Below are 24,222 nucleotides of genomic sequence, written 5' to 3'. Positions count from 1 at the left end.
GGGGAGCAAGAGTTGTTAGCTATTAAGTTAGCTTTGGAAGAATGGAGATATTTATTAGAAGGCGCAAAGCACCCTGTTACTATTTTTACAGACTATAAAAATTTGTTGTATTTGAAAACTGCCCATTGTCTGAACCCACGACAAACTCGTTGGGCACTCTTTTTTTCTCGTTTTGATTTTGTCCTCAGGTATCATCCAGGTTCATTGAATAAAAAGGCAGATGCATTTTCACTCTCAATGTTGTTGTAAGAGAAAGAACAAAATGAGGATCAAAGGTATCTTATAATAAACCCTCTGGCTTTTTCTTCAATTTCCATCTCTCCTGATCCTCCTCCTGGGAAGATATTTGTGGCACCAGAGTTACGAGGTAAACTTCTTCCCATGGGAATGCCTCCGTCTGGCAGCCACGCCCCCGGCACGCCCACCAAAGGGGGCGTGCTGTCAATCAACATCGACAGCACGCCCCCTTTGGTGTGAGACCCGGAGCGACGGAGAGCCCGTCGCCATCCTGGTCTCGCGCATGCGCACGACGGAGCTCCATGTGTTGCAGTTGAGCAACATCGACCCGCTTGCGAGCGTCCTTTGCTCGCGAGCGGGTCTGAATGACCCCCACAGACCTCTAGTATAAAGCCTGTTACTAACTGTGTCTCAGTGTCTGTGCAACATTACTTTCAGGTCTTTCTTGGACTCCTGCCAGATCCCTGCTATGCCTATGGGTTGCTGTGGACTTTGCTATATCTCCACTCATGTTCCAGCTAAACTTCTGATGCCAGTTACCAGCCGCACTACAGAGCTGGTATTGCTTTCTGCTCCACTGCTGTGGTTTCACCTTTTTCTGCACTATTTACTTTATCTGTTGCCTCTCATTCCTGTGGACATCGAATCCATCTTCGTTACAGTTGTCAACTGCACCGTTACAGTTATCATCACCGCATCGCGGGGCTCAACCCCGTTCCGGATTCTAGTCACACCGCAGGGCTCAACCTTGTTCCTGAACCACATCGCTTCACAGGGCTCAACCCTACTTCAACCTTTATTGCATCACAGGGCTCAACCCTGCTCCGGATTCTAGTTACTCCGCGGGGCTCAACCCTGTTCCGGAACCACACCACTTCATAGGGCTCAGCCCTGCTCTGACCTCGGTGCTTCGCAGGGCTCAACCCTACTCTGACCTCACTGCATCACAGGGCTCAACCCTGCTCCGACCTCATCGCACCACAGGACTCAACCCTGCTCTGACCTCATCGCATCACAGGGCTCAACCCTGCTCCAACCTCATCGCATCACAGGGCTCAACCCTGCTCCGACCTCACCGCATCACAGGGCTCAACCCTGCTTCAGCCTCACAGCATCACAGGGCTCAACCCTGCTCCATCTTTGACTGCATCACAGGGCTCACTCTGCTCCGGATCTCCATCACTACAGGGTTCCACCCAGGTGAAGCTCCTCTATACCATCCTGAGGTGTTAGCCTCATACTGGACTTGGGGTTCCCTACCATACTAACTTTTCTGTGTTAAAGACTATATGTTTTTTTTTTCCTATACTCATTATTGCTTATGTGAACCTCAGTGTTGTTGAGACTTTATGTGAGACAATGCTATTATATTTCTCCTGTGAATAAATTCTATTTACTTTCATTCTGTGCTATTGAGATTTCATGAAAAGGTCATTCCTAAAGCCACCTCAGTTTATTGTGCCTAGTAGGCCTGCCTCCTCCCAGGAGTCTCAAGTGTCGGCAGCCGTGACAATAAGGAAGAGGAAGATCTGTTCTGGGAAGGATGTGACATTCATGTGTAAAGCTTGAGTCCAAACTCTGGAGACGAAAGTTGGAATCTGGGCCATGGATGTTTGCACAATGGTCTGTAAAACTTCAGTTTGAGGATCACTGTAGAATGTTCCTCTGGACGGCCCAATTCTAAATCTTTTTCACTTCTCGGCAGAGAGAAAGAGACCGGGTGCCTCCCATTCTGTTTAGATAACAAACGTCTAGTAGTCAGTGAGAGGTGTATCATTTATTTGGTTGCATTCCAGGGGCGTATCTTCCTATTGGCCAGGATGGCACTTGCCAGGGACGCCCGGCTGAGGGGGGGGGGCACTGGCGGTGCCACCTGTGGCCGGTACTGCCTGTCAAAAGTGTATGCTGCTGATCTGTTAACACGACGACGAGGGATGGTATAGAAGTGGGCCGATCGCCGACCACACAGCAGCCTGTTTAATAACAGCAGTGCCTGGATTAGGTAGGACCGGACCAGTCAAAACTGCAGAGCGGCTTCATTTCCACTCCTGCTCCTCTCCTCTATCAAGCTCCGCCATATGATGTGTGCACTGCCACTGTGCAGCTTCAGCGCTGCTGCTGTAGAAACCCCATCCACCCCACAGCAGTGTATGCTGCAGCACTGTCCCAAACCTCCCCCCCTCTCCAGTGTGGGCTGCTGCTGTAGCCAGCTCCGTCTACCCCACAGCTGCTTCACTGTGGTAGAAGGAGGGGGGGACCCTTGTTTTGCCAGGGGTGCACGGGCCCCTAGATACACCTCTGTTGCATTCTACCTGCCAATGCCACACTGAACATCTGCAGGTCACTGTACTCACCTCTTCTAGAGGATGTAGAAATCTGGTAAACTCTTTCGATTCCAAATCCACAGAAGGAAAATTTGCTTTGTTGTAGTTATGAATGTGAGGTACTAAACACCGCATGCTGGACCCCTTATGGGAGCAGGTCATCGAATAGTGCTGGTCAGTGGCAGATAGATGGTGGTTTGCTACACATTAAGGGGTATTCCAGCTACAGGAAATACCAGGAAAGGAGATGTTTTTCACTGAGCAAGCATTTCTGTGGGAAACATTGTGCAAATATTTATTTTTGGAGGTACTTTTCGTCACCGTATTTTGTGGAAATGCAGGAGAGCGAGACTAAACACTGGGAGGCAAGCAGTCAGTCTCTGCACTGTCCCTGCTATCGGCAGAACTGATAGGGGCAAAACATTGTTTTTGTTTTGCTTTAAATATCCCTGATGAAGCCCTGAAGGGTGAAACCGGTAGGATACTTTGTGTTCACATAGGTGAGAGCGGAGGACCCAGAGTGCCAGAAAAAGCAGCGCAAGAGAAACCGGAAATAGTCGTATGTGCGCTCTACAGAGCAATCTAGCATTCAGAAAGTACACAGAGGAGGTGGGCAAAGTGAACGCAGCAGCAGGACGTGAAGCACCGCGAAATGGACCAAAGGCAGTGGCGAAGTAACAGGGGTTGACTACCGCAGTAAGAAGAGACCAGGTAACCAACCACTAACCTAGGTCGCAGGACTCCACCCTGAGTGATATTGCACACAGACAGGTGGATTTTATCTAAAAGGATTTTAATGTGCCATAACCAGAGGCGTAACTAGACTTTTTGGTGGCCTGTGCCAGAAGAGCATTGGCGCCCCCCTCATTTTTCAAAGGGACATAATGCACCCAAAAAAGGGCCATGGCTTCATGGGGAAGGGCCAGGAAAGAGATAGGGGAGGCCAGGAGATGCTAGATATGAAATTAGAGGAAGCTACAAGCAAGAATGATAGTAAACAGAAATTTGACAGGCCCAAACAGCGCCCCCTGACCTGTGGTGCCCTGTGCAATGGCACCGGCCGGACTACCCTAGCTATGGCCCTGGCCATAACTGTTGAGCTGTGCTTTTAATTACATACAGGAGGCACAGGCATCGAGGTTTGGCATTTGATATTTTTAATAGGATTACAGGTCCTGAACATACCTAGAGCCGATTAGGCTGAATCGATTTTACTTTAAACAAAGACACCTTATTTTGCAAACGGGTTATTTTTACTAAACCACCTGTATACAGTATATCAGCAGGAGACAAAGGAGGTAATTGCATGTGAACCAATGGTCTAAATTAGGAATACTGGTCTCTGGACATTTATGTAGCCGATCAGGCTCATCTTTCTCAGGACAAGCTAACATATTATTGCATTTATATTGCTGTGCTGAGAGTTTTTTTTATATTGTATTATTATATCTAAATATTTGCATAGCACTTTTCTATTAGACCTGAGTACCTTGTGATACATTACTATTTTTGAGATATATTTGTGATGCTTCTTATTTTAGATTGATTAAATTTGGTTTCATTTGATATTTTACTCTAAAAGCTGGAAAATATGTATTTTCTTTTCTTTTTCTCTTATTTCTTCCTTTGCTTTATTCCTTCTCTTCCCTCCATCCCCCTCCCTTTGCATTGCATTATGTGCATGTGCTGTGGCCCTGATTCAGAGTGCTCGCTCTGAATCAGGGCGTTTTCTTTTGTGTGTGCGGCCTCCTGGCCGCTCGCATAGCTGTGGGTGACCACCCACAGCTATTGCGAGCAACCAGGAAGATGGTCGCGATGGTCAAGACCATCGCGACCATCGGGGCTTGCGACGAGACCCTTGTGGTAGGGTCTCATGGCCGCAAGCCCCAGAAAGCTTCTGGCTCTAATAGAGCCGGAAGCTCTCCCACTGACATTACTGGTGATGTCAGTGGGGCCGCCCACAAACGGCAGGCGTTCGCATGGGAACGCCTCAGTTTGTGAAGCCACCCCCCACCACGCCTACAAAACAGGGCGAGCTGTCGATCAATATTGACAGCCGCCCCTTTTGTAATGAGCCACAGAATTTCTCTCTCGTTCCGGGGCTTGCGAACGCGCAGTGTGGCCACTGTGCGTGCGCAGAGCGCACCATCGATGTGCTCGTGAGCGCTCAAGTGCTTGCGAGTGGGTCTGAATCAGGCCCAGTGTACACAGCTAAAGCCACCTGCTCTAGCACTACATAAATAATATCTTGATAACTGGGAAGGGACCCAGTACATCAGTGGCTGCATTATATTATCTATCACATCCACACAGGTTTTGCGCAGATAGTCAGTTTCGTGCTGTATACATTAAATATAACTTCCTCTGAGAAGGAACTATCATTATTATCTGATAGCCTCTTTTTAGGCTGTCTGGACATGCTGCTGAGAGCTGGAGACAAATGTAGGTTGTCTGTGTTTGAGATAGATACAGAATCCTCCATCCCTGCAGCTCTAAGGTAAAAAGTGAGCTAGGGAGTGGTGACCGGTGCATGCACATGACCTGTGTGCGTAGGTGATGTGCTTCCTAGAGCTATGAGAAGGGTAAGTGACATTTTTTCACTTTACCTTTCATGCACCATCGGGAGGCTTGATCATCTAACCCACTAGCTGTATCAAGGTACAGTAGCAATCCTCCCAACTAACAAAATCATCCTGCACTGCCCTCTCCACATACATTTACTGCCATCACCCCAACCCAGCGACACTCAGACACACTCTCCCCCCCTTTATTCACTAGTACCAGTACCCCAGCAACACCTAGACACACACTTCCCTCCCCCACATTCAGTACCAACACCCCAGCAGCACTCAGACACACACTCCATCCCTGAATTTACTACCAACACCCCATTTACAACTCCAGATAGCTGTCAAAACTACTTATCAATTCTCTATCTGAGGTTTGGACAGCAGCTTCACGCACTAAAGTTTGACTCTTATTCAATCCAGAGCACAATTCCTCAGAGACTCACAAGCAGGTTCGGACTGGGCTGCCGGGGACTTGGGGGATTCCCCAGTGGGCCCCGTTGACAATAGCCACACACCCTACCATGTAAGGGCGTGGCCTAGCACTGGTCACCGGTGGCTAGTTTTAAGTGTGTGTGTGTGTGTTAGGTCCTTTTCGCACACAACAGTTTTGTCCAAACTGGACAGATTTTTACCGTTATTTAACTTCAGTGGATGTTACAAATACATTAAGGCTTCTACACTGTATGATCAAGGCACAGTCGCCATGTTACAGCCATGATAACCTGCCCACGATTTCTTTTTACACACTGCAAAAACATAACACATGGCACAAAACCGTTGTGTGTGAAAGGGGCTCATCTGGACAAAGGGATGGACATCGGGAGCCCACCATCAAGGGGCAGGGCACGGAACAGTTAATGCATTGCTTCAGCTTCAGTTCTGCATTTGTCACTAACCTGCAGCAGCCCCGCTCACTGCTGCAGTGCTATCAGTAATACAAATGGTCCACACACAGCAACCAGGAAGGAGCCAGGGGTGGTGCAACTCTAAGGAATTAAAGAAAGTCAGCCAAGGGAACGCCATTGAATCATTACCATTCGATGGTGACAAACATTGTAATGCCACCATCAAATGGTTAAAACACTAACATCGAAAGAAAAACATTGATGGTTAGCAAACATCGACCATTGAAGTCCATCCCTACTCTGAATTAGAGTGTAACCATGAAGCAAGGGAATGCAGGTATGAAGTGCTGAGTGAAATAACGTAAAAAAACATACAGTAGGGGAAGACAATGGAGATTACCAAGATAGTGGAGCCCCTCCACTCTGGACATCCAGGAATACCACATTTCTGAAGTGTCAATTTAAATTTTATCTTACCATAAAACAGAAATATTTAGATAGGCATATTACATATTATGGAAGACAATTTAAAATTATTATACCTATCAGCAAAGCGAAACATCTAATTTGTCTTTTATTCAATTCATTTTGCTTGCTTCAGGAACTGAGGGATACATTCAGTGTCCTGGTGAGCGGGATTCCAGCGCTTACAATACCTGCGCTGGAATCCCGACACCTGCCAGAATCCCGGTGCTGGCATCCCAACCGCCAGAATACGAAAGTAAGTAGTGGGGTTGGGGAGAGGTTAGGGGTTGTTATTCACTAGGGGGAGGGTTAGGCACTAAGGGGTAGGTTTAGGTTGTGGTGAGGACGAGGTTAGGTTTAGGCACTAGGAGAGGAGGGTTAGGATACCTACCGACAGGCGTCGGGATCCTAACCTTGTTGGGATGCCGACAGTGGCGGGCTGGGCCGGGGGGCAGGGTGCCATGTGCCCCCCGGGCCGCAGCGTCATGCGGGCAGTGGGCCAGTGCAGTCTGTGTCACTGTGACACAGACTGCACCGCATGTGTAGCGCTGACCGGATGGAGTTCGGTCAGTGCTACACAGCACAAACACACAGCCGGCTCCGGCAGCTGTGTGTTTGATCAGCAGCCAATGAGAGTCTGTCAGATTCTCATTAGCTGAAGCTGCGACCACTGCAGGAGCTGCTCCATCTTCCGGCTCCCGCAGTGGGTAATGGGAGAGGCGTCATGACGTCATATGACGTCTCTCCCATAATGCAGAGCGGCCCAGCCCGGGAGGACAGACGGAGGAGCAGATGGCGGTGGCGGGAGCGGGGATTCAGGTAAGTGTTTTTTTTATTTTGTTTTTTATATTACGTGTGTCTACTGGGGGGGTGTCTGGCACTACTGGAGGCACTATAAAGGGGAGGACTACTACTACTGGGGGCACTACAAGGAGGGTGGGGGACTACAACTACTGGGGGCACTACAAGGGGGGGACTACTACTGGGGGTACTACAAGGGGGAGGGGACTACAACTACTGGGGACTACTACTACTGTAGTAGTCCCCTATAAAGGGTGTGCACTAGTGCACTATAAAGGGACTACTAATACTACTACTGAGGGCACTACAAGGGGGTGGGGGACTACTACTACTGGGGACTACTACTACTACTGGGGACACTACAAGGGGGGGACTACTACTACTGGGGACACTACAAGGGGGGGACTACTACTACTGGGGACACTACAAGGGGGGGACTACTACTACTGGGGACACTACAAGGGGGGGACTACTACTACTGGGAACACTACAAGGGGGGGACTACTACTGGGGGCACTACAGCGGGGGACTACAACTACTGGGGGCACTACAAGGGGGGACTACTACTGGGGCACTACAAAGGGGGGGACTACTACTACTGGGGGCACTACAAGGGGGGGACTACTACTGGGGGGCACTACAAGGGGGGAACTACTACTAATGGGGGCACTACAGGGGGGGACTACTACTACTGGGGGCACTACAGGGGGGGACTACTACTACTGGGGGCACTACAAGGGGGGGACTACTACTGGTGGCACTACAAGGGGGGACTACTACTGGGGGCACTACAAAGGGGGGGACTACTACTACTGGGGGCACTACAAGGGGGGGACTATTACTGGAGGCACTACAAGGGGGGGACTACTACTACTGGGGGCACTACAAGGGTGGGACTACTACTACTGGGGGCACTACAAGGGGGGACTACTACTACTGGGGGCACTACAAGGGGAGGGGACTACTACTAGGGGCACTGCATAGGGGGGAGGGGACTACTACTAGGGGCACTACATAGGGGGAGGGGACTACCACTGGGGGCACTGCATCGAGGGACCACTGCTAGGGGCTCTATGTAAAGGGCAATACTGGGGGTCCTGCATAGGGGGGAGACTACAACTGGGGCCACTATTTAAGGGGCATTGCATAAGGGTTACCACTATTGGGGGCACTGCATGGGGGGTGGACTGTTACTGGGGGCACTATATAAGGGGCACTGCATAGGGGGTACCACTATTAGGGGCACTATATAAGGGGCTTACTACTGGGGGCACTGCACAGGGGGGACCACTTCTGGGGGCACTATATAAGGGGCTTACTACTGGGGCACAAGGGGCACTGCATAGGGGGGATCACTACTGGGGGCACTACTGGAGGCCTGCATAAGGGTGTTCTCTCCTGTGGCACACGGGGGCACTGCATATGGGCACTACGACAGGGGGCTGCCCTAATCTTTATTTTTACCTTACATTAATACCATATGGACCCGCCTCCTCCATGGAACACTTGAGGGGGGGAGGGGCCCCGTAGCAGGCATATTCTTCGGGCACCCTGGCTACACGCTACTCCTCTGCCAGGGCTGCCTGCATGCATTTGCCTCCCAGGCTAAAAGTTGCCAGCCAGCCCCTGGATGCCGACATCGGAATTTTGACCGCCGGGATCCAGGCTGCCAGAATCCCGTACCCATCCCCTCGCTAAGACAGCTGCCTGAATTTAGGAAAACCCAGTATATTAGAGGACACTATTTACAGCACAGGAAGTGACAAATACTGCAGTGACAACCGTGGAGGATAGAGTCAGGGGCGTATCTATAATGGGTGCAGGGTGTGCGGGGCACACGGGCCCCTGGTTCGAGGGGGGCACCGCACCGCACACTCTGCACCCATAGAATACTTACCTCTCTGGAGTTCCACGTCGGCGCGGGGGCCATTTTTCCATCGTTTGCGTATGCACAGTACAAGGAAAATGGCTGTCATGGCCATTTTCCCGGTGACTTGCGCATGCGCTATAGACTCCGGGTACACTCTAGTGCCCAGAGTCTATAAGTGCGGCGCTGGCCACGCACAGCTCATTGCGCTGCTGGCTGCCAGAGGGAGAGGAGGGGGCCCGTGTCGGAGACTGCACACGGGTCCCCTCCTCTGTAGAAATGCCCCTGGATAGAGGGTAGACTAGAGTGGAATAAAGTGAAGTTGAATATGAATAAAAAAAAGATAATTATTTGCAGGCTGACATATTTAAATACTGTAGTATCTTTTTGGTAGTTAATGATATTATAGTTGGCATGGCCTCAGGGCACGGATACTATACTGGGCTGTGAGGTGTGGGGATATTACAGGTGGCTTGAAAGGGATGTATAGATTAGGAAGTACCAGCGGGCTTGGAATGGGTATGATATACCGGCGGCCGCATGGCCGGCGGTTCGATTCCCGTCAGCGGCAGCCCGACAGGAGCAGAGTTAGAAGCAGCGGAAGCCCGACAGCGCTGGAAATCCCGATCGTGGATAGGTAAGTATAGACTAACCCCCCTAACCCTAACCCTCCTTAGGGGTGCCTAACTCTAACTTCCCCCCCAAGTGCCTAACCCTAATCCCCCCTCTAAGTGCCTAACCCTAACCACCCCCTTCCCCGCTGCCTAAACCTAAATCCCCCGAGGGGGTGCCTAAGTCCCCCCCGGGGGTGCCTAACCCTCCCTCCCCCCAGCCTAACCCTCCCAGGGGGGTGCCTATCCCTAAGTTTCCCCCGGGAGCCCTAAACCTAACCCCCCCCCCCACGGCTGTCCGCTCGTGGCGCCCGGCATCACTACGATCAGGATGCCGGGCGTCGGTCTCCCGGAGTCGGGGAAATGCGGGTGTCTACATCTAGATGCCCGGCATTTCACCCATGCCGGGATAAGACAGTCGGGAAGCCGGCTGCCGGTATTTAGGCAGTCGGCTTCCCGATTGCTTCCCGTGGGCTTGGAGGGGTGGGGTTTTGCATTAGGTTTACAGGGTTTGGAATATTCAAATTTCACATATCTCATTGCTGCTATCAGTGAAGAGAACCAAGTCTGGGCGGGAATGGGAGAGAATCAGCAGAGACTGTGAAAATTTATGGTAGGGTGTAGGAGGAGGATATATATAGAGATATATATATATATAATGTGGCTAGGGTTGCGATCAGACTATTATGAAAAATTTATTTATTTAATGAGTGATGGAAAGCAATTTATTTAATCATAGGGGCTATATAATTTACTAGGGTTCACTGATTGCTAGCCTTTCCATATTTAATGTATATATCCCTTTTACCAAATAGGACCTCAACATTCCAGGATCCAGACAAGCAACAGCAGTCAGTGAAATCTGCAGCAACAGGTAGGAGAGAGCGGGACAGTCAATTGTCTTGATTCTGTGTTGATTCGGCGTGCCAACACAAATTTTGGGTTACTGCTCCACACAGTCATTAGTTTGTCCTCATTGCAAGGATAATAGACAGATAGGTAGATCTTCGGTCTGATTCAGACCCGCTCGCTAAGCTGCGATCGCTCGCTATGGGAGATTGTCGGCCGTCTGCACATGCATATGCGTCGCAGTGTGTGTGCGTGAGCCAGTCTGTGTGATTGGGAAGTGATCGCTCGTAGCCCGCAGACAGAGCACTACTTTGAGTGACAGATAGTGCCGTTTGTGGGCGCTAACAGGGGAAGGTCCTTGAAAATGGAGGAGTGGATGTGTGAACGCAGGCGTGTCTAAGCGTCAGAATGCTGTTCTTTGGGCGTGCATAGTTAACATGGAAGCGTCATAGTACACGTCACCTGGTTGTATTTCAGCCTGCAGTGATCGCAGTGCTTGAGTCAGGGTAGGATCTACCTCAAGGGCTGCAAGCAGCTCCAATGTCTCTCGATGTTACTGATTAATCACACACTTCCTGGAGATGACGGGCCAAATGTAATAGAGTGAGAGTTTAGAAAATTGAGAGTTTCTGACACTTTTTAGACTTTGCCAATGTAATAGAGTCCAAAAACAAAGTAACAGAGTGAACTTGCATGTTTATTTAGACTTAAAAAACTCTCACGATTTAAAATCTCATTCAGATGTTTTCCCATTTTGAAGATAAAACTCAACCAATGTGAGAGTTTACTGCTAAACTCTCACATTTTCTAACCTCTCACCCTATTACATTTGGCCCGACGTGTGCTTAGAATGAAAAGTGGGCCTCATTACACCGGCGTGCGATCACTCTGCCTTCCCTCTCTAAGACAGAGGGCGTCCTTAAGCCTGGCCGTGCGAGCGCGAATTTGCATATCCACCCCCTGACGGCTGCGAGAGAGCGCAGCACAGCGAGCGGGTCTGAATGAGCTCCTTAGTTCACAAAGTTCGTCTGGTGAAGGCCAAGCTATGGGTTCCCAGCAGTAGTGCACACAGCATTGCCCATGTATTTAAAGTAGGGATGAGCGGGTTCGGTTCCCTGAGAACCGAACCCACCCGAACTTCGGGGATCCGGGGCGATCCGAGCCCAAGCTCGGATCTCCCTGTCTGCCCCGGATCCCTCTCCCGAGGCAAAACCTCGAGATCTGCTGTCGGATCTCGAGGTTTTGCCTCGAGCGGCCATTTAAAAAAAAATGCCTTTGCCTTTAATGGGCAAAGTGCTGATTGGCTGACAGAGCCGTCTGTCACGGCTCTCAGCCAATCAGCATTATGGTGCTCATTTGCATGTAGCACGGACTCGTGAGATCCGTGCTACATGCATCTGTGTGATTGACAGTGACACAGAGCACAGATGGGTCAGTGAGACCCGTCTGTGCTGCTGTGTATTTCAATGACACAGATGCACGCACGGACCAGGAGATCCGTGCTACTTGCATCTGTGTCATTGACACAGAGCACTAACGGGTCCGTGAGACCCGTCTGTGCTGCTGTGGTAAATAAAAAAAAAAAAACCTGTGTAAAAAGAGAAAAAAATGGCGTCCTCCCCCCCCAAAAAAGAGCAACCAGCCCCGGGCATTAGTGACCCAGTGCTGGGTGTGCTTAAATACAGGGGACAAACGACATAGGGGTCCCCTGTACTTAAACACAACCAGCACCGGGCTAGTCAGAACCAGAGCTGGTTGCCAAAATACGGGGGACAAACGACGTAGGGGTCCCCCGTATTCTGCGCAACCAGCTCTGGGCTCTGATCCGGTCCTGGTTCTGGAAATACAGGGGAAAAAAATGAGTAGGGTTCCCCTGTATGTTCCAGAACCAGCACTGGACTTTTTCTAGCGGGGGGCTGATGCCACAGCCAGGGGAGCCCTTTCACCGGGCCCCCCAGCCGCAGCATCAGCCCTGACCGCTAGTCAGCCCAGGCCGGGGATCCCTGGAGAGCTGGGGACCCCCCCAATAAAGGGGTCACCCTCTCCAGGGCACCCCAGGCCCAGGCTGATAGCCCGGGGCTATCCCCGCCACCCCTGGTGGCGGTGGGTGGCGGGTTGATTGTGTGGTGTGGTGTAAATAAAGAATATCAAACATTGTCTTTACAAGTAGAACTGCAAGTCCCAGCAAGCCTGCCCCGCATGCTGGTACTTGGAGAACCACAAGTACCAGCATGCAGGGCATTAAGGGCCCACTAGTACCTGTAGTTCACCTGTAAAAAAATGTTTAAAAAAAACACAGGACACACACACCGTGACAGTATAAGTTTATTAAACATACATACACACACACACACACACACACACACATGTACACATACTCACCTATGTAACCCTGTAGCATCGGTCCACTTGTCCGGTAAAGTATCCATAGGGGACCTGTGAAAAAAAACATACTCACCATCTCCTATGCGAGGTTCTGTCCTCTTCGTTCCAAAGTAGGCATCCCCGGACTTGGCAAAAAAAAAAAACGAAAACGCGATCCACGAACTTAGTACCGTTCTATAGAACGGTACTTCCCGAATGAGAGCTTAGCGGCGGGGTATCACCATGGAAACCCCGCTGCTAAGCGTTCATTGGCTGAGAGAGGTCATCTCCCGTCTCTCAGCCAATGAACGGCTCCCTCCATTGTAGTCAATGCTGGGAGCCGCAAGGTTATTAAAGTTTACCCTGCGGTTCCCACCATTGACTACAATGGAGGGAGCCGTTCATTGGCTGAGAGACGGGAGATGACCTCTCTCAGCCAATGAACGCTTAGCAGCGGGGTTTCCATGGTGATACCCCGCCGCTAAGCTCTCATTCGGGAAGTACCGTTCTATAGAACGGTACTAAGTTCGTGGATCGCGTTTTCGTTTTTTTTTTTTTGCCAAGTCCGGGGATGCCTACTTTGGAACGAAGAGGACAGAACCTCGCATAGGAGATGGTGAGTATGTTTTTTTTCACAGGTCCCCTAGGGATACTTTACCGGACAAGTGGACCGATGCTACAGGTTACATAGGTGAGTATGTGTACATGTGTGTGTGTGTATGTATGTTTAATAAACTTATACTGTCACGGTGTGTGTGTCCTGTGTTTTTTTAAACATTTTTTTTACAGGTGAACTACAGGTACTAGTGGGCCCTTAATGCCCTGCATGCTGGTACTTGTGGTTCTCCAAGTACCAGCATGCGGGGCAGGCTAGCTGGGACTTGCAGTTCTACTTGTAAAGACAATGTTTGATATTCTTTATTTACACCACACCACACAATCAACCCGCCACCCACCGCCACCAGGGGTGGCGGGGATAGCCCCGGGCTATCAGCCTGGGCCTGGGGTGCCCTGGAGAGGGTGACCCCTTTATTGGGGGGGTCCCCAGCTCTCCAGGGATCCCCGGCCTGGGCTGACTAGCGGTCAGGGTTGATGCTGCGGCTGGGGGGCCCGGTGAAAGGGCTCCCCTGGCTGTGGCATCAGCCCCCCGCTAGAAAAAGTCCAGTGCTGGTTCTGGAACATACAGGGGAACCCTACTCATTTTTTGTCCCCTATATTTCCAGAACCAGGACCGGATCAGAGCCCAGAGCTGGTTGCGCAGAATACAGGGGACCCCTACGTCGTTTGTCCCCCGTATTTTGGCAACCAGCGCTGGTTCTGACTAGCCCGGTGCTGGTTGTGCTTAAGTACAGGGGACCCCTACGTCGTTTGTCCCCTGTATTTAAGCACACCCAGCACTGGGTTACTAATGCCCGGGGCTGGTTGCTCTTTTTTGGGGGGGTGCACGCCATTTTTTTCTTTTTTTACACAGGTTTTTTTTTTTTTTTTTTACCACAGCAGCACAGACGGGTCTCACGGACCTGTCATTGCTCTGTGCCAATCACACAGATGCATGTAGCACGGATCTCCCGGGTTCGTGCTACATGCAAATGGGCACCATAACGCTGATTGGCTTCCTGTCTGCCACTGCAGTGCCACTCCTAGATGGGCCACGTGTTTGTGCCGCCCCCTTGTGTCGCTTAGCATAGTCATCCAGCTTCCTCGGTACAACCTTTTGGCCTAAAAACAATATTGTGAGGTGTGAGGTGTTCAGAATAGAGTGGAAATGAGTGGAAATTAATGTTATTGGGGTTATTAATAGCGTAGGAACAAAAAAAGGCCCATTTATGTGATTTTAGCGGGTTTTTTTTATTTTTTAAGAAAAAATCCAGATCCAAAACACAAAACCCAGAACCCAAAACACGGAAGGGTGGTTTTGGCAAAACCAATCCAGATCCAAAACACGAAGAAAGATCCAGATCCAAAACCAAAACACAAAACACGAAAAGTGTCCGGTGCACACCCCTAATTTAAAGTGAATGTAAAAGGGTTGGAGACAGGCCTCACTGGCTAAAATGATCCCCACACTTCTTGCACTATGCCAGAAGGAAAGACGAATCACTCAGGTGATGTGACCAGGACAGTTATTATTATTTCTTTCCACAACTCTGGCAGCTGGGCACATGCCCTTACAGTAGGAGGCTGGCCATTTCCTCCTGTGATGTACTGCCACACTGCCAACGGGCCCCTACCTTTGCATTCCCTTGCCCCATGCCCCAGTCCGACACTGCGCACAGCAGTGAGTGAAATGCTAATCTCCATCAACAGTCACTAGGCTATACAGGTAAAACGTTATGCTCAATACTATTGTTCAAACAATATATCTCTGAGGTGTTACTGCTCTCACGTGGCTGTCAGTAATTATTGCACCTATTCCCACACATGACAGCCTTAACTGTTTATGACAAGTTATTCACCTACTTGTTCACAGCCCACCTACTGTACTTTAGAAAGGAAGTTAATGTGCTATCAGCAGCTACATGCCATTTCATTACACTTGAAAATAATGCAAATGTAAATCACTCACGTTCAGCTCAGTATCATTTAGTCTCCTAACATGTGCTCTTAAGAGTCTGTCACTCAGATGTACTAAGCCATGGCGAGTGATAAAGTGGAGAGTGATAAAGTACCAACCAATCAGCTCCTAACTGTCATTTTACAGGCTGTGTTTGAAAAATGAAGTTAGGAGCTGGTTAGTTGTTAATTTATCACTCTCCAGGGTTAGTACGTCTCCCCCAGTTTCTGTAAACTATTAACATACATTGAGTGAGTGACATAATAATGCAACAGTATCATAGGTGGAGTTTTTCCATCTATAGATAAGTCAACACCCCTCAGGAAAAACAGAAACTAAACCCCAAACACTTGCCTACTTCAGCATCTTTCTTAAAACAGCATAACCTGTACAACACCTGGTGGGCTTAAACACAAAACTCCTAATGATTACACGTACTTTCCTGGTCCCCAACAGCTGTACTGCCTCAAAGACATTATCCACATATTGCACGTGTTCATGCATGTGACCAAACGCATGTGACTACAGAGGCTGGAAGCTCACCCTGCTCTTGAACAGACCATATGGAAGGAATGGGTATGTAATGCCGGCTGTCGGGTTGCTTCCTATCAGAATACCGACAGCGGCATCCAAGTGGTTGGTATGCCAACAGGGGTCGGGTATACTTACCCTCCCCCCTTCCCCCCTAACCCTCCCTTCTTGTAGCCTAACCCTAAACCTCCCCACCCTGCACCCTAACCCTCCTCATTAGTGCCTAAACCTAACTCTCTCCTCTTTGTGCTTAAACCTAACCCTCCCCCCTTAGTGCTTAACCCTAACCCCGCTAGTGGTGCCTAACCCTGACTGTACCTCCCCCCCCAAAACTAATCCTAACCCCGCTATGTTCCCTAAACTTAACCCCCCCCACCCTCGGTCTCATAACTACATCCCATATGGAAGTATACAACTCCTTGACATAATCTGTTCTTCTCCTGACCCCACACGTTGTGACAATGCTTCTACCTGCTCCTAATGAAAAGTAAGTGGTTACAAGGCTACTGTAGGGGAGATGTGGGGCCCTGATTGGTGTACTGTATGTATTGTACAAAATGTTGTGTGTACTGTTGGCAGTGGTATGTTATAGTACGCACCAGCGGATCTTCTAATCATAAGGAAGCCCAATGCTTAACCAGTAGGGAGACTGTAGTGTGGTAGCCGTGCAGGATACAAGTGGTGACAACCGGTATGTAATGCAATAATGGCATGGGCAACACAGAGCTAAGTGGAGCAAGTTTGTGTTCCACTGTGGGGCTCTAACACACTGACAAGGTGATAAGAGGAGTCCACCCAAGAGTTTGGTAAATATGCATTGTTTTTTGTTTTTTCTTTGTAATAAAGGAATACCACCTTTTGTGCCCATGTTCTGTGGTTATTTTAATATTTTCTGTACAAGCAGACTACAGGTGTCAGTGGGTCGTAAATATCTGGGCATGCTGGCACTTGTTGTTCCACAAGTGCCATCATGTCAGGGCTGGCTTGCAGTGGTATGTTATAGTACCTTTAGTCCGCCTGTAAAGAACAATACTATTAACAATTTTTTTACTATTACCAGACAAGTAATTTTACCGGGCCCCAAGATTTCTGTTGCCACCTCTGCCTGCCATAATGTAAAACCAACCCCAAACTGGGTCCACCTTAATGACACAACACCAGCAGACATTCAGACACTAGGGGCCAAATGTAATAGGGTGAGAGTTTAGATAATGTGAGAGTTTAGCAGTAAAACTCTCACACTAATACATTGATCGAGTTGTATTTTCAAAACAGGAAACACCTGGATGAGAGTTTAAATCTTGAAAGTTTTTATTTTTGAGTCTGAAAAACATGCAAGTTTGTATGTTCTGTGACTTTAATACATTGGCTGAGTTTAAAAATGTGACAGTTTTCTCTCACATTTTCTACACTCTCACCCTATTACATTTGGCCCTAGGAATTGAAAACATAGCAGGAGAGCCAGGTTTAACGCATTTCAGACACAATTGTCCTTCATCAGTACACTTCTGACGAAGGACAATTGTGTCTGAAATGCGTTAAGCCTAGCTCTACTGCTATGTTTTTAACTCCTAGGGGTATATTTACTAAAGTGTGAGTTTACAAAAGTGGAGAGGTTGCCCATAGCAACCAGTCAGATTCTAGCTATCATTTTCAAGAAGGTACTAGATAAATAAGTACAATCTGATTGGTTGCTATGGGCAACCTCTCCACTTTTGTAAACCCGTACTTAGTAAATATACCCCCTAGTGTCTGAATATCTGCTGGTGTTGTGTCATTAAGGCGGACATTAGAATCCGGAATGGCGGTTCAGCCAGTATTTTCTACATCTTAGAGGTTTGGACCAACCTGTTGCTGGTTTCTACTTGTAGAGATTTGTTTATACGCTGTTATTCTACCTTGTATTGTAAGTGCAATTTGTTATTAACTAGATGTTTTAAAAGGGTTTTCTGCACTATTTTGTCTGTTCTTTGTGCCCCCCTGACCTATGCTGCTGCAAGGTTCATATGGAAAAGGAGACACATTTCTCAGATTCAGTACAAAGGAAGGTGACGGATTGCAAATCAGCCTAAGCTTTGGAATAAAATGGGATCTGATGAATCTAACCTGCCTGCTAACCAGGGGCGTATCTATAATGGGCACAGGCCCCCGGAGTCCCGCACACCCTGCACCCATATTATCTAAAACTTACCTCCCTGAGGTCCCGCGCCTGGTCTCTCAGCGCTGCTCAAAATGCCAGAAAATGCAATTTCTCCGGTGATTTGCATTTGCGCAGTGAGGAAATCACCAGGGAATTGTCTTCTGTGCACACGCGCATTCGCAGTAGACTCTGGGCACACTCTAGTGCCCAGAGTCTACTGATCCTGCGCTGGCTGGCCAGCCACGTCAGTCGGCTGCGGGCCGCTGTGGTGAGAGGAGAGGGCCCGTGACGGGGGATGCACACAGGCCCCCTCCTCTTTAAAGACGCCCCTGGTGCTAACCAACTCAAATTCTGGGGGAAATGTTTTATGCTGATTGAACATTCAAGTAGCAAACTATACCAAAGGTGATTACTATTTTATTTTTATTTCAATACTAAATTAATGTGCACCCTGGTCTGTGTGTTGTTAATGTGGATACCCTAAGGGCGCTTTATATTTGTGCATTCTTTTGCTCTTTAAACATGATTCTTAGTGAATACATGATTTGTATTTGTGTCCATGTAAAAAATACAATGTTTGGTCCAATCTTATATTGCCATGTTTTGCAGTGTTTAGTCATGTTTCACCCACTATTTGCCATCTGTTTGAGCTTTAGTAAATCTCTGAATTGCAAAATCACAGGGATATCGCATAGAAACACCAAATCGACCCTTAGTAAATTTCCCTCTTAAGTGGTGATGTTGCCCATAGCAACCAATCAGATTCTAGCTATCATTTCTCTATTGCATTCTAGACAATAATACCCAGAATCTGATTGGTTGCTATGGGCAACATCACCACTTGTCTTTTTAATAAGATTAAGTAAATATACCCCACAGTCTTCATTGTGCAAATATTAGGTTTCTGGAGAACAGATTCTTTGCTGCCATATGCCTGCACACTCATGCTGGCCACACACATAGCGATATTTTACCAGATCTGGTCCATTCCGACACATTGGAAATACAGATCGTGTAAAATATGGCCAAATTGAGAGTAATGTAGCATACACACGGTCAGATTTGTCAGATGTGTCAGATGAACGACTGAACGATCTGAACGATTTGGTGAACGATTTGGCCAACGATTTGAATGATTTTTGACTACATTAAAATGAGTGGAATCATCCAAATCTGACTGCAAACACATCAGATGTCAGATATCGTTATCTGACCATCGGGAATGCGCATCGTTCATGTTCATCATTCAGATTTTCCTTCAGATATGAACGATTGAACGATTTTTTAAATCGTTATCGTTCAGATCTGAAGAAAAATCTGACCGTGTGTATGCACCATAAATCGTGAGTCCCCACTCACGAACACGAGGCGATGCGCGTCCCCGCTGACGCACATCGCATCTTCAGATCTGCCGTGCAGTAGGGCAGATCTGACAATCTAGGACCCGATGCACTGTGAACGTCTGGATGCAGGAGAGATTGGACACCAAATTGTTTGCAGATCACGTGCTGAGCTGCCGTGGAGAGTTTCAAGGGAAATAGTACACATCGGCTCATCTTGAGCACATCGCTATGTCTGTGGCCAGCTTTAGGTATAAGTATTGTAGGATTGTTTTCAGAATTTGGGCAACAAGATGCACTGTTTCTGCATGAAATATGTGCAAGAAATAGCAATATACAGAGGCTAAAAATAAGATTCTTTTTTAAATGACAGTATTTTTCTGCCTGGCAGGTAATAATATTCAAGAAATTGTTACCCAGTCAAGTAGAAAGAAAAGATAGGCTCTTCCACTAGATTCTGGATGATCATGTTGTCAAACACAGGAGTCGAGCCTTCCATGGCTAGTGATGGATAGGCCAAGCCAAGTATCCCATCATATGGTACATCAGTAAACGTGTCCCCAGGCTCAGACACACTCTCACCAAACTCCTGTTGCTGGACCTTAATTCCACCCACCTGTGAGATTGATATACACATCAGATGTACAGTTAGGTTAAATGCCTATTAAAGTAAGACAATTTTTATGACTATTTGAGATACTTAGTGACTGAAGCAATACAAATAATAAATAGGTTATTCAGACAAGCTCTATTAGTGTGTTTTTACAGTACATAGCTGAATGTTCTCAAGTTTTGGACATTTTGAATAGTTGGTAAGGTATACAGAACATGCATTTAGGCATAATGGTCAGACTGCAATTAGTGAAGTTGATGTAAAAAAAGTATATCTGCAGATGATGGTCGTTCAAACGTATTGAACGACCATCATCTGTCTCTGGCCACGGGTCCCGCTGACTGGTTGGCGTGTCCCGTCCCACTCCCTGCAGCCTCTGCTGCAAGTGTAAGGGCGGTCGGCAGACCGCCGGTACACAATGCCCGATGGACAGATATATCAGCCATCGGCTTTGCAGCAGAGCTGACGCGATATGTCTGTGAATTACGTCGTTCACAGACATATTGCTGGTACACACGGGCCGATAGGCACCCAATATACAGTATATTGGCCGATCAACTGATAGGCAAATGCAGGGGGGTTTCTGTCTGCCTGGAAACCCCCTCCCCAGCCCACACCATGATGACAATAGAAATAGTAATAGAATAGTGCTGCATGTTCTTCTCAGTATCTCAAATGAAATAGTTAGCACCACCTGTGGATTTTAAAACATGTATCAGCCAGTAATAAATAACCTGTGCACCAACTAGGAGATCTGGAAAACATGCACTGTTAGGGATGCACTGCTATAGAGCCCAATATGTAGATATATGAGTAGAGCAGTGCTAGGTTCTTCTGCTGCTCCTCCAGGCTCCCGGACTTGCTCCAATAGTCTGGAATGGTGCCCACATCTAAAATAAATACATTCAACTCAGGCAGGATGGCCTACTGACGCATTTAATGGCTTTCTGTGATCTCTGGTTCTGTATATGCTGGAATTATGACACACAATACACTTTGTATGACGCTTATTAAAGCTGGTTAAATACTAATTCTGCCCTCTTCATGGACTGGCCACACTCACTCTAAAATCAAGCCTTTGGAAACCCCCCTCTAGAATTCCTGCGTTTGCCACTGGTGTACCCAGCATTAATGTTCTTTTAGGGGCTGCAGCCGATGCAGTCCTTAGCACAGGAGTAGGCAATAATTGGTCCTCCAACTGTTGTTGAATTACACATACCAACATGCCCTGCCACAGTTTTAGCATGCCCTGATAACAAAACTGTAGCAAGGCATACTGGAATTTGTAGTCCCACAGCAGCTGGATGGCCCTTATTGCTCACCCCTACCCAAGAAGCCAGGAATGGAAAGGAGGTGCAATGTGCGCATGCAAAAGTCTCTCTGCCACCCTCTGCTGCTAGGGGCTGCAGCCAATGTAGTCCCTAGAAACCAGGGCTTGCGCACGTTTTATTTTATTCTTTCGTAGCTACACTTCACAGTGCTGCTTAGCTGGGCTGCAGGCAGCAGCAACCCCCTCAAGACTAGAGTTAAGAGCCATAATTGTTTGGAACCATTAGTGACTGTCAGCGTACAAAAGGATCCTGACCATGAGACATCCATCTGGACCTCTAGTTAGAGACTTCATTCAATCGTCTTATAATGGAAACATTCAGGTGTCAATAGCTCTTATCAACATTATATCAACATTGTCTTCTACTATAATGTACGTGTCGCATTATGGTGTCAAAATAATGTTTACTTTGTGGTAGTCGGAAAAGCATACTGAAGCTGTTTTCCACCAACTATGTGTAGGTAAAATGTGTTGGATTTCAGGCTGTAAATATAATGCTCTTTATGCTCTTTTCGTTATTTTTCTTTATTTTGTCCCAGTTGCAGGGACAGTTAGCAAGCATGTGCCCCTTCACGCTGCTTAGCTGTGGGTCTCACTGGGGCATATTTATCAAAATAATTTTGCTGTAGATCCACTGAAAACAGATGTAAAAGTTAAACATCCCCAGGATGTATGAAGGGGTGACCTCCATTTTCGATTGCAAAAGCATCCTCTTTAGGTTTCTATGGGGGCTTCACAATTATGAAATTTACCATGGTCCAGAATATTAAGCTTTCCGCAACCTGGCCCCAGTAGCTAATGTCATCTTCAGATGGCACCAGCCCATAATAGCCTTTAGACCACTCCCATCAGCCCATATTGGTGCATGCGTAGCCCAATGGCCACGTATTAGGCTTGCAGGGTTGTACCAGTAAGTACTAAGTACTGTATAGTGACAGCAGTAGCAGTACAGTAGCTATCACTTTGCTTCTAATACTTCACCAGGACAGGGCTTTCTCTCAAGCTCTGACCCACCACCTCAAGTTTGATATATTCTGGTGATATATTCTGGCTTTGTATTTTATCACTGCAGCGCAAATTACAGCAGTGAGCTCACTTCTCTAATAATAATGCATGGATTCTGGCTTACTCAAATACAAGCTGCAAAACCTGTATAGGAAATCGATTTGGTGTAACAATGGCTCAAACAAGCTTTCACTTTAATTGAGATGTGCGCTGACCACCGTGTTTTGGTTTTGGATCGGGATTCCTCTTTGGGTTTTGGTTTAGCAATCTTAGGTTTTTTTTTTAAATATTGACAAATAGTTTTTAAAAATGTTAGGAGCCACAGTAGACAGCGCGTGTTTCACTACCTCCTCAGGTCCCGCTGGTTGCTTGGAGGTCTAAACACTAGCGTGAGTAACCGCTATGCATGCTGGTCTCAGTCATTGCAAGGAGACTGGGATGCCAGTGTATGTTATCAGATGCTGCACAGGAATGTCTGCAGATAGTGCTTAATTGCTGGGATTCTCACTAGTTTCTCTTCTATGTGCAGCAGTACACCTGTAATTCATTGAACTCGCAGGGGATTGGTCTTAATTGATGTTTTGTTATTGGTATGTGTGTGTGTGTGTTAAAAGGCAGCCAAGTCTTCACCTCTTTGTCAGTTATATCTACATGACTTGGTGAAAGCATGCTGATCTATGTGCCTGTACTGCTGGTATCCTGAATCTCTGTGTGCTTTCCAGTTTGATCCATGGTCTCCTGCTTCCTGCATCAGCTGTTTTTAAGTATCACTTACTTAATATTGAAAAAGTGTCATTTTTTGCAAGTACCATAATCAAGCTATCTGTTGTTACAGCTCCTGCTGTTATTGTCAAAAACCAGGAGTTCATTATACACTCTTTTTGTACTCACATGTTATCCTACTAATCCAGCATTAACCCTGTGAACACCTGATAATTGTATAAACCTCTACTATCCTGAGTTTAAGACCTGGTGGCATCTCAGTACCAGTGAGAGCATCTCTCTCTATGGTAAAAGAGCGATTGTTATAGGCAGAAAACCTCTGTAGTGTAGTTCTAGAGGTTTTATGCAATTGTCCAAGTATAGGATAACAAAAAACAGCTAAAATCATGTAATTTTTGCAATCCAAGAACCTTAATTCAGATTAAGGGACAGATGTACTAAGCTCTGGAAAGTGATAAATTGGAGAGTGATAAAGTACCAACCAATCAGCTCCTAACTGTTATTTTTCAAACACAGCCTGTAACATGACAGTTAGCAGCTGAGTGGCTGATAGTTTATCACTCTCCAATTTATCACTTTCTAGAGCTTAGTACATCTCCCCGTTAAAATCCAAATTCTGAACCATGGGAACATCAGAAACACGACTCAAATCTGTCAAGATCTCCTCAGAAGATCAGAACTGCTACTTGGATCTGTCCGGATTCACGAAATTCGGGTGTATTCCGATTTTTGGATAACTTAACCGCACTTCTCTAGTTTAAAATATAGAAAAACTCAGTAAAGTGCTGCAGTATATGCTTTCATTCTGTGATAAAAAAATAACTCTTCAGTCGCTATTAGCAACAAAGTAACCTTTCTCATATGATTTTATCCTTTAATGTATATCATCACTCAATGGGAACTACATCAGAGATATTTTGCATATTGTAAATTCAGACAGTAGGGTAGATCATGACAAGGTTAATATGGTATTTTCAGAATTATGCTGATCAGGCATTCAATTATGACAGCTTGTTTTTAGATATTTTTGCATATGGCTGACTTGCCTGCCCT

General features: G+C 47.3%; 1 protein-coding gene across 1 annotated transcript in view; it reads right to left on the bottom strand.

Moving 5' to 3' along the window:
* The window catches only part of LOC148450991 (cathepsin E-A-like), a 128,938-nt gene that overhangs the window by 17,795 nt on the left and 86,921 nt on the right, over window positions 1-24,222 (bottom strand). The window contains exon 4 of the mRNA XM_088462407.1: window positions 19,915-20,114. Coding sequence (XP_088318533.1) covers window positions 19,915-20,114 — 200 coding nt within the window. The remainder of the gene's footprint in view (window positions 1-19,914; window positions 20,115-24,222) is intronic.

The sequence above is a fragment of the Taudactylus pleione genome, unplaced genomic scaffold (genome assembly GCF_031769625.1).
Source record: "Taudactylus pleione unplaced genomic scaffold, aTauple2 ptg001228l, whole genome shotgun sequence".
In the NCBI taxonomy this organism is placed as follows: domain Eukaryota; kingdom Metazoa; phylum Chordata; class Amphibia; order Anura; family Myobatrachidae; genus Taudactylus; species Taudactylus pleione.
Note: the sequence above shows the minus strand (reverse complement) of the source record. Positions and strands in the feature narration are given on the sequence as shown.